The 10,682-nt window shown below is 64.1% G+C and overlaps 1 protein-coding gene across 1 annotated transcript in view; it reads right to left on the reverse strand.

Moving 5' to 3' along the window:
* Window positions 1–10,656: 10,656 nt before the first annotated feature.
* The window catches only part of NACC2 (NACC family member 2), a 23,997-nt gene continuing 23,971 nt past the window's right edge, over window positions 10,657–10,682 (reverse strand). The window contains exon 8 of the mRNA XM_029921007.1: window positions 10,657–10,680. Coding sequence (XP_029776867.1) covers window positions 10,657–10,680 — 24 coding nt within the window. The remainder of the gene's footprint in view (window positions 10,681–10,682) is intronic.

Here is a 10,682-nt window from a genome sequence, read left to right on the forward strand (position 1 = left end):
GGATGGAGCTGGGGCCCTGTCACAAGCCTATGCGGCTCCCGAGAGCAGGGCGCCAGGCACGTGTGTGCAGGCTGCTCACTGCACGAGGGAGCCTGGCTGAGGGGACGGAAGGGGCTGCCCGGGTCCCATCCTGTCCACACACATCATGTGCCCGGGAGCCTTGTTGTGACCAGCGCAGAGGTGCTGGTGTCTGTGAAGGCCTGGCCGTGTCCCACACCCTGTCAGGCCTCCCAGGGAGCCCCAGGGCTGCCGTCCGCTGTGTGTGGGGAGCAGGGACCAGTGTGCCTCTGAGGCAGGAAGTGGGAGGCGGCCAGAGACAGGCCTGCCTGTCCAATCAGGGCCTGCATGCACCGGGACCCTGATGCAGGGGCCCAGACCAGCCTCTGCGGGAGGGACTCAGGGGAAGGCAATTCAGAGAGGCGCCAGCCTCCGTGGGGGTGTGAAGGCCGAGGGTTAGACCCTTTGCACTCCTGCGGGGGGGGGGGGTGGAAAGGGGGGAAGGGGCGCGCCGTGACCACGCTCCTGAAACGTGATGCATGCTAGTCCCCTTCCAACCAAAGTCAGAACAGAGCCACCGTCCACTTACAGAGGACGAGACTGAGGTTCAGAGTGGCCAGGCCGAGGCTCTGCTCCGCCTCCTTGTCTCTCAGGTAATTGGCTCCTGCTGCTGGACCCAGCTTTCCCTGGATGCTCGGCACAGAATCACTGCCGACATCCTCCAGGGGTCCGAGCCCCCGCGGCTGGGGAACAGAGCAGAACCCGCGTGGCCGGCACTCACTCAACGCTCACTCTCCACCACGCACCGGTGTGGACTCTGAGCACGGCCCCTTTGAGGACCCAAACTCCTCCGGGCAGCAGCAGCCTGATCCCATTGCATGGAGGAGAAAGCTGAGGCCCAGGGGAGCCAAGTACATGCCAAGGCTGAAGAGGGAGAGAGCAGCAGGGAGCCGCTGTACCTCCTGCCCCGTGAGTGCAGGGGGGGGCACCCCCAGCCACAGTCCCTCCTCCTGAGCCCCCCCCCCCAACCTGCTCGTGAGCTGCCTTCTGCCCCAGCACAGCCTCCATCCTCAGGCTGATCGACTGCTCGCTAATCAAATTGATTTCCATTCCAATGAGCCCTGCCTGCTGCCTACATTCCAGGAACAGTATTTTGAACACAGACACATAATCAAACGGCAAAAAGCAGAGGGCACAGAGGGCCTCTCTGCCAATCGAATAAAAGCTAAATGGCCCAAGCTTTTAGACCTAATCGCTTCTGTATTCCCGCCAGGGCTGGGGCCCCAGCAAAGCCGTCCAATCCAGTCCGGGCTCGACCCGGCCTTCTGGCTTCAGGCCCTAATATCCTGCCCAGCCTTGCCGGCTCCCCTGTTCTGGGGCGGGGTCCTGATGGCTCCCTTCCAACCAAAGTCCAGCTTCCCCCCAGGGAGGGGCTCCGCTGCTCTGTCCTGGAGGCGCTCAGCCTGGGCGGGCAGCGCTGGGCAGTGCGCCCCTCCTCCTGACGTGTGCCCTGGGCCTGGGGTGGCCGAGAAGCCCTGGAGTCCCCAGGGCACAGGTCCAGGCTGCCCGTGGGACCGTGGGGAGCCCCAGCCTGCAGAGCTATCGAAGGGGGCCCAGCGGCTGCCCAGGGCTTGTGTGGAGACACAGACCCCAGGAGCCCCTGCAGCTGGCCTCTGAGCCCAGAGGGATCCTTTTCAGCCCCTGCAGGGCCACCAGGCAGCGAGTCCAGCTCCGCCCTCCTCCTCTGTCCCCCACCCCCGCCTCCCGCCCCACTGCCTTGCCCTGGCCCCGGGCCTTCCTTCTCAACCCACTTTGTCAGCAACAGGAGAGAAGCAGCCAGCCCAAGCCCCGCGCCGGATCCTGACTGTTGGAGTCTGTCCTGGCCCAGGGGCCACCCCTCCCAGCCCCAAGCTTCCCACGGTAGTTACCCCCCCATAAAACCTGGTTTCCCCATCTGTGTGGTACGGGTGACCTGCAGGAAGTGAAAGCTGGAAGCACCGCCCCCCTGCAGAGCCCATCAGCTCTCAGGACTGGCAGTGGGAGAAGGTGGGCAGGGGCTCCGCGGGTTCCGCTGGGGCGGGGGCGGGGCTTGTGCCGTGGCCACGCCCCTGCGGTTGCCTCAGGCTCTGCAGGCTCCAGAGCTTGGGGGTTGTGGTCTTGGGTGAGGGCCTCCCCAGGAGAGATCTGGCGCCCCGTGGGCGGGGGCTCCTGGAGTGGTGGAAGGCGCTGGGGCTGAGTGCAGAGCCCCCGCCCCACCAGCTCTCAGGCCCGAGGCAGGGTCCTGCTCCAAGCATCACCCCAGACCACGGCTACTCCCTATGGCCTCTGCTGAGGCTTCCGGAACTCTAATTCCCGGAGCAGCAGCCAGAATAGGGGCAGGCACCTGTGTGGGCCACAGCTGAGACAGAGCCAGCCTGGGCCCGGCCCTCGCCCAGCACACCCTTACCAGGAATCTCAGTCTGGCTTCGGAAACGGCGTTCAAGGCTGATGGACTTGGCCACGGCATGTAGGACTGGGGGGCCCCCGCCCTGTGCCTCTGGGTGGTGGGGCTGCTGTCAGGCCTCAGCGCCCCAGGGTGCCTGTCTCCACGCAGACTGAGGGGTCCGCTAAACGTGCTCCCCCAGATGGACACTTGGGGTGCTCCCACCTTTTGGCCAGCCGCTGGGCATGGGGCTGGCTCCTTAGGACCACCGGCCTTCTCTCTGGGGATGCTGCGGGGGGGAAAGCCCCGCCTGCTTGACTGCAGCCGCTTCGTCTCAAAGAGTTTCCGAGGCTCCTTGTCTCTGGCGCCTGCAGGTTGGAGTTCCTCGAGGTAACGAGGTGACGCAGAGCTGGGCTGCCTGTCCCTCCCCCGCTCTCCCAACCCAGGGGCAGCCAGGCAGGTGACCTCTTGGCCCCCTCTCATGAGCCGCAGGTGCACCCCTCCCCCACCCAGCCCCTCAGGTCCCCACGTGGGATCCTGGCCGTCTGTGTACTCTGTCATTTTGTGGGTGTCATTCCTAGTGAAATTCCCCATGCAGCCGAAGCAGCTCCCCAGCAGAGGCCTGAGCACCGCGGCTTTGACTTTCAGGCAGGTGGTGAGGACCCAGGTCTCCCAGCGAGGAGGCCCCAGAGATCCTGAAATTCGGGGGCTGAAGCCAAGGTCCAGAGGCGGGCACATGTGTGCCGTCTCACAGCTCAGGGCACGAGGCCTGGCCTCAGACCGCTGGCTCTCATGCAGGCCAGGGTCCTGGGGGGCTGGAGGACCAGAGGTCCGAGGCCCTAGCTGATGGGTGAAGGATCGCACAGCTGAGCAAGCAGGGAGGTCCATCAGGTGCTAATTCCCTCAGGGCAGGAAATGCACTCCCAGCCCCAAGCTTTGGGGCCTCCAGGGCCTAGAGGAAAGGGGGGGGCTCCTGAAACAGCTCAGGATGGAGACCTGACCATTGGGGGCTGTGGAGGTCAAGTGTCCCACCCCCTGCCTCACCGATGGTCCCTGGGGGGGCTGCCCAGGGGCCCACCGCTAAGGGTGACCTTCCGGCCCTCCTGCCCAGGTGCAGCCCCCCCACTGGGGGCCAGGACTTCTTCCTGGAGGGTGACCTTCTGCCCCCTGCCCCACTCCAGGGCCAACGCTGGCCAGGGGCCTGAGCAGGGCGAAGGCCACAGAGCTGGATACCCTAAGGGGGGGCTTGTCTAGGGCACCCCAGAACCCCCAGAACCAGGCAAAGCCGCCTCTGAACAAGGTGCCCCGCGATGCTGGGGATGCCCTTTCCCAGAAGCTGCTCCAGCGTGGGGAGGCCAGAGGGACAGGTGAGGCTGGCTCCTGGCCAGGATACAGCCACACTGGCACCAGCGTGGGGCCCAGGCGAGAGGGGACCCGAGGCAGGGGCCAGGCAGCTCCAGGCTGTGCACAGGGGCTCTGTCCCAGCCTGGCTGTGACGGCCGGGCCTAGAGAAACAGGCTGCCTTTCCTGGAAATCAGGGCCTCCACCCGCCCCCCCCAACCCCCCCACCCCCGCCGCCCCCAATGGCAATGGCATCCATGTCCCAGCTCCACTGTCTGGAGCAGTCAGTTATGGGTCCCAGGGGGCTGGGACCAGCTTCTGCTCAGCGAGACCTGCCTCCCTAGCGCGTATGTGAAGGGGGGGCCCAACGAGACCCCTGCCTGGGCCACGTGCTGCCGCATTGGCTCCGGCCCCGCCCCCTCTCCTGCCCCTGCCCCTGCCCCGCCCCCTCTCTCCGCCCCGGCCCCGCCCCCTCTCTCCTAGGCTCCTAGTTGCAAACCCGCCGCACCCCTGGCCCACCCGGAACAGCCTCCCTCAGATGGTGGGGACCCCAGAGCTGGCTCACAAGGGAAGGACAGACCTGGGCCAGAGACCCCCTCCTGCCCTGGCTCTTCCGGCTGCATCTCCACTGAGGCTGCCTGGTGCGCCCCCACCCCTCCTTAGCAGGCTCCCAGGACCGCCCCGGCCCCCACCCTCCTGCGCAGAGGCAGCCCGGCCTCCGTGACCTCTACTGTCACATAGGGGCCCTGTTGACACTGTCACCAAATCCACCTCCTTCCGTCCCCCATGTGCCCAGACAGGAGGGTGCTTCAGGTGGCCCAAATACCTCAGAGCTGGGTGCCTCTAAGCACCCTCCCCTCCCACCCCACGGCCCCAAAGTGCTGCCTGCCTGCCTGCCATTCTCCTTCCCTTCCCGATAAAGACCCTTCAGTGGCCCCTGGAAAAGTGTCTGTGTCCATTTCCGGGTGGGCCCTCCCATCTGGCCCTTCTGGGGCCACCTGAAGAGCGGACATCACGCAGAGCTGTGACTGACCCGCCCCCAGCCTCTCCTTGGCCATGGCAGGCAGGCTGGGTCACTGCCAGCGTGGCACGGGGTGACAGCACAGGGCCTCAGTCTCCCCTCCAGGGAGGGGCGGTGCCCGGCCAGCGGGCGTTGTGAAGCACACGCCACTCAGGCTTATCAGTGACGAGCAGGAGCTGGCACAAGGATGGCCAGTGTGGCCTCTGCGCGGGCTGCCCCTCCTCCCTGCTCACACCTGGCACCGGCCGGCCCTCCCCTGGCCTCCGCACCACCCTTCCCCCCGCAGGCTGGGGACCACCATATCGCATCCCAGGGGCTCAGACCCTTTGTGCGCAGGACAAAGGGCTCCAGGGCCGAGCTCGGTCCTGCTGACTTTGCTCCCTCCTCCCAGATCAGGACAAAGGGGTGGGAGGCGGAGCTGAGGTTCTGATGCCTCAGCCAGTTTCTGCGGAGGCCGCAGAAGGACAGAAGCCGGAGGGGACAAAGCACAGGCCGGCAGGTGCCGGGCGCCCCCTCCTCCTGAAACACTGGGATGTGCTGGGCTAGGCGGCTCCCCGTGCCTCGGGGTCCCCCCGGAACTGGGTTCCAAGCCTGGACCCTCCACACACCCCCACCCCACGTGGGCCTCAGCTGGCCCCAGACTGCCTGGACAGGGCATCTGTCCAGGTGTGTGTCCCATGGTCCAGAGGAGGTGACCGAGGGATCCGCGACATCCGGCAGCTGTGAGGCCTGGGCGGGAATGGCTCTGAAAACAAGATCTGGAGTGACACCTTGTCCTGATGGCCAGAGCTGGGCTTGGCAGTGGGGTGGGGACAGCCATACCCAGGTCCCCAGCCTGGGCCAGACCCCTTGGGCATTCCCCGGGGACACTGGCGTGCTGGCCCCAAGCCAGTGTGCGCCGATGCAGGAGTCCACAGTGTGGAGCACCCATTTGAAAACCACGTGCACCCGCTGTAGACTCGGTGCCTGCTCCGTGCTGGCCATGGCTCCAGGGCCCCTGGGGACCTCTGGGGACACCACCATGAGCCAGACTTACAGGCCCCTGCCTTTGGGGGGACCTCAATAAACAAGGAGCAGGCACACCCATGGCGTAGCTCAGACAGAGCCTGCCACACAGACACCCGGGAAGCCCGTGCGAGGGGCCGGCCCAGGTCTCAGGGCCACACTGTCCAGGGCCTCGGTTTCAGGGCGAGCTAGCTCACAGCAGGCAAGGGGGGCTGAGAGCTGCCGGGGCTGAGTCTGTGAACCCCGGTCCAGGGCTGGTCTGAGGGGGGCAGTACCAGAGATGGATGGGAGACGGGAGTGTCCCCCTCTTCCCCTAGACCTCCCCTCCTCGCCCCCCCTCCCAGGGGCTCCCAGTCCAGTTGGGGGACCTGCTGTCCATTTGCAATCCCGGCTCTGTCCACCTGGGGGCAGACCTGGCCCGGGAGGAGGTGGCTGGGGAACAGAGGGCAGCGGCCACACACCTGGAGGGTGGCAGGCAGGTGAGCCAGGTGAGGTGGCACAAAGAAAAGCAGCCCCTCTCAGGTCAGCCCAGGGCCCTCCTGCAAGCACGCAGCCGCGGAGCCTGGGGATGGCCCTTCCCCCACCTGGAGATCCTGGGTCCCCAGGGGGTCCTGAGTCACTGGGTCACCCTGCCTGATGGCTGCATCCCCCTGCGCTCCTCAGAGTCTCCCCAGTCGCACTGGCCAAGCAAGCTGCGGGCAGCTGGGTTGAACTGACTTTATTATTCCGTAAATGTGAATTTTACAAAGCGCTTTACAATGAATGATCACATCCTTCTGTTTGTAACGGATTTCCACCTCTGAATCGGCTCTGAGCGCGACAGGAGCCCTCGGCTTCCTGGTCGCCGGCGGACGTGTCTGCAGGGTGGAGTCACGGGCGCAGCGTCAGCCGGGCTAGAAAGCGCCGTCCTGACCCCGCGGGCAGCAGCGGAGGGAGAGGACGCACCTGCGGGGCTGGAAGGGGGCTCCGGCTCTGGGAAACGCTCCTCCGCGGCACAGTGGCCGCGATTTCACGCGTTTATTGACGGTTGTTGAGTTACTGCTCAGCCCCCACCAGGCCGCACGCCGACAGTCCCCTGGATCAAAAGGCTCTTTTTCCCAAACATTCTGTCCAAAGCATGAATGGTCTGTTTGCACCCAGTGCCATCCAAATGTTCAAGTCAAAAATATTTATACATTTTATACTGAGTTCTTTTTTTGTGTGTCTGCTAAAAATAGTATTGCAAGTTTTGGCTTCTTTTGACATAAAAATTACAATCATGTGCAAAACACTAACAATGAAGGGGCTGATCTGAATTCACGCAGGTTGTCCAATCTGAACAGTCTAGATTCTGCATAATTTTCCTTTCCATTTTTTTTCTCAAAGAAACAAAACAAACAAACAAACGAAACCCAGAACTTCTGCCATGTTAGAAACATCTTGTGCCAATCCCTAACGACCTCCGGCCGGCCGGCGGCGCGTGCTCAGAGCTGGCTGGCTGACATAGTGACAAATTTGTGCATCACCAACACTCTGCAACAGTAGTTAAAGCTCAAGGCGGCTATGAACTCTCAATTCTGTGTTTAGGATTTACTGCTGGCAGGTTTTCTGTTTTCGGTTGGTTAATGGGCCATCCGCCTCACATCAAGACATTTCCATAAAAATAACCCATCTGAGGGGAGTCTAAGCAGTAAGAGGCTGGGGCGCACTGGGCTGGTGCTAGAAAGTTCCACTGTTAAATGGGAATAGGTCAGGGCCGAGCACACCAGAGTGCCCACAGAGGCTCCGGCGGCCAGCCCACTGTGCCCCTGCCCGCCGCCCCCCTGCCTTCCTCCCAGCTCCAAACACAAAGGCCCACGCGTGAACCCCCATGGAGAAGGCAGCCCCGGCCCCGCAGCCCCTGGGAAGCTATCTCCCCTGGCCTTTCGCCCACGGCCACGGCCACATTCAGGGGCAAGGGAAGACAATCGAATCAAACGCAAAGTTAAGCAACCACAGAGAACTCTGGGTGAGACCAGACACAGTGCAGAAAACAAGACAGAATTCAAGTACCGAGGCGCCCCGGCCAGGCCGGAGGGGCCCCGCCAGCTCACAGTATCTGTCACATCTACCCGTCCCTTCTCCTGGACCTTTTGCACTCCGTCCCCGCTGCCTCCTGTGGCACAGCCCGTCCGCCGGGGAGGGCGGGGGAGGGCGGGCGCCCAGCTGGCCGCCCGCCACGTCCGCTCCGCCAGGGTCCAGTCCCCTCTCTCCTCCTCAAAACGGCGCGGGTGTAACTTAGCTCTATAATAGACTCTACGTAGTGTATGCGTATTGCTAATAGTCAAGCTTGGGATAAAGCTGCAGAAATGTCATAAATACTGAGTGGCTTGTCTCTCGGTCTACAGGGTCTGGGTGAGTCAGGAGCACGCTCACGGGACAGGAATTAGTCATCTTGTAAACAGAGGAGGGGGAGGGTCCGGTTTTCTTAATTGGTTTTCCTTGGGAAAATGATCAGGAGATGCTAAGGCACTCTGGAAGCCCCCCCCCGAGCCCGGGCCCGCCGCTGCCCGCCCCGCGGAACATTCAGGACGCGGAGGGGGCGCCCCGGCAGATACAATCCTCAGCCACGCCCGTCCGCAAACGCTCGGGACCCACGTCCACCGCGGGACACATTAGTGCAAAACGCTCGGCCCGGCCCGCCCGGGGCCCGGGGGAGCTCGGAACCCATTCACATTGAAGTATTAAAGTTTCACCGACAGCTCTTGCCTTCCTTACCCAGAACAAAAAAACAGACGGCGGTTATAAACAGCTAAGGGACAGAGGGCGCGGGACATTGTGCTGGCCTGAGCGCGGTCAGGCCCTCTCTGTGTGCGCAGCCCTGCCCCCACCGGGCCAGCGCACCCCTGCGTGACCTGGCCTCGGTCGGGGCCGCTCCCACTCTGGACAGGAGGCGCGAGAGGGAAAGCAAGTGAGCCCGTCTGCCGACGGCCAGGGCCGGCCGCCGTCTCCCCAGGGCTGGTCAAATTAAAGTGCACGTTGGGGTCAGGAAGGGGAGCTGCAGGAGGGAATGAGGGTCCACCTTTCCATCCTCACCTCCACCCCCCAGGGGCCGCCTGAGGATGGAGGTGGCTGGGTCCTGAGTGGCCCACGCAGCCAACCCCACCCGGGCCCAAGTTGGGGGGAGAAGGAGGCAGAGAAGAGAGGTTCACCTCTGGGCTGGGCGGTGGGTTCCGAGCCCCAGCTGGAGCTGCGGCCCCATTCGGGCCACACCTCACTGCACCGGGGCACAGGGGCTGAGAGCAGCCCCCCCCACCCATGCCTGCCCAGGGTTCCCCCACCCCTTTTCCGGGAGGCGTCAGATCTTTCTGGGGGGGGGGCACACGTTTGGCCCGGCTGGAGGAGGCCTGGTGGCCCCATGCCATCCAGGAAGGAGCCCCTCCCCAGGCCTCTGCACACAGGGCAGCGGCAGCAGGAACCTGAGTGGGAAGGTGCCTAAGCCCCCTGCAGGCTGGGGCAGGGGGGAGGGGGGAGGCTGAGCCACCCCTGCACCTGCATGCATACACACACACACACACACACACACACACACACACACACGCTGCACCCGGCCTGGGGAGGGGAGAGGGCTAGGGATGGTGAGGGTCCAGCAGACCCCTTCGTCCGGTCTGCCGGCCCCCTGGGGCTCAGAGGGAAGGACGTCTCTGGATGAAGTGGCCTCCTTCCCCAAACACGACAGCTGCACTTCAGAGTGAGCCTGCCAGTGACTTGGGCGGGGGAGGGCTCGCCGGGGCGCACCCTGCCCTGTAGTCCAGACTCCACCCCTGCTGCTCCTGGGCTCTGCCCACGGCCGCAGGGGGCACGCACCCCCAGTTTGCAGTCCTAGGCAGACGCTCCAGCCCTGCCTGGCCTCCGCCTCCTCCGAGCAGGGCCGGCAGCCCCTCCTGTGTCCCTTGCCCTGGCTGCATCTCCCGGCGCCCCTGCTCCGCACAGGAGGGGAGTGGGACCTGGCCCCGAGCCGCAGTGGGTTGGAGGCAAAGACACCAAATCCTAATTTTTTGCTCTTTTAGGTCTGAAAAATTTCAAACCATACATGAAATACATCTGAATTAAGACAAAAACAAATAAACAGACAAACAAAATCTCAACGTGGCTAGGGCTGTGGGGCGGCACCAGGGCCGTGGCCGTGCCCCACAGGACGGCAGGTGGCCGAGCGGGAGCCCACGGGCGCTCGGGGCGGCTGGCCCGGCCCGTGGGGCCCCAGTGCACCAAGGGTTGTGAGCTGAGGTGCCAGGGGAGCCCACGGGCGCAGGGTGGGAAGACAGAGATGCGGAAGCCCTCCTGCACCCGTGAGCGGCCCGGCCCGCTGCCCCTGCACACACTCAAACACGCGCACACACGCTCTCACGCGCTCCCACACCCCCCACACACACGGTGGACCCAGCAGGCCTGACCCCCGAGTCTCAGGAAGAAGGAAAAGCAAGAGGAGTTTGGCCCCAGGGGGTGAGCATCAAGCATCAGGGGTGCGTGCCCCACGCCCCAGGCCCCCGGCTCTGTCTCCTGGGCAGAGGGCGCCGGCCGGGTGGGGAGGCCGGGCAGGCGGGCACCGGGGGCTGCAGGCTCTCGCCCCTGCCCCCGTGAGGGGTTGGGGGCGGGGGGGGCACAGCCTGGAGACTAACCTCCCAGATATCAAAAGGGGCCCTGGGACCTTCCTCGCGAGGCCACCAGCGGGCCCGTCCTTTACAGTATAACAATGCATGTGTTTCCTTCATAAATTTTAAATACAAGCAGAATAAAAATCACATTTTTCTCAGGCAACAGTAGCAGTTCCGTAGGTAAGTGGCTTGATCACATTTGTTGTATTAGTAACGCATGCAAGCAGCTGGAACCGACCCGCGGGCCGGCGGCTCCTCTACAAGGTCCCCGCGTAGGCCGCCT

The sequence above is a fragment of the Suricata suricatta genome, chromosome 13, assembly GCF_006229205.1.
Source record: "Suricata suricatta isolate VVHF042 chromosome 13, meerkat_22Aug2017_6uvM2_HiC, whole genome shotgun sequence".
Lineage (NCBI taxonomy): Eukaryota > Metazoa > Chordata > Mammalia > Carnivora > Herpestidae > Suricata > Suricata suricatta.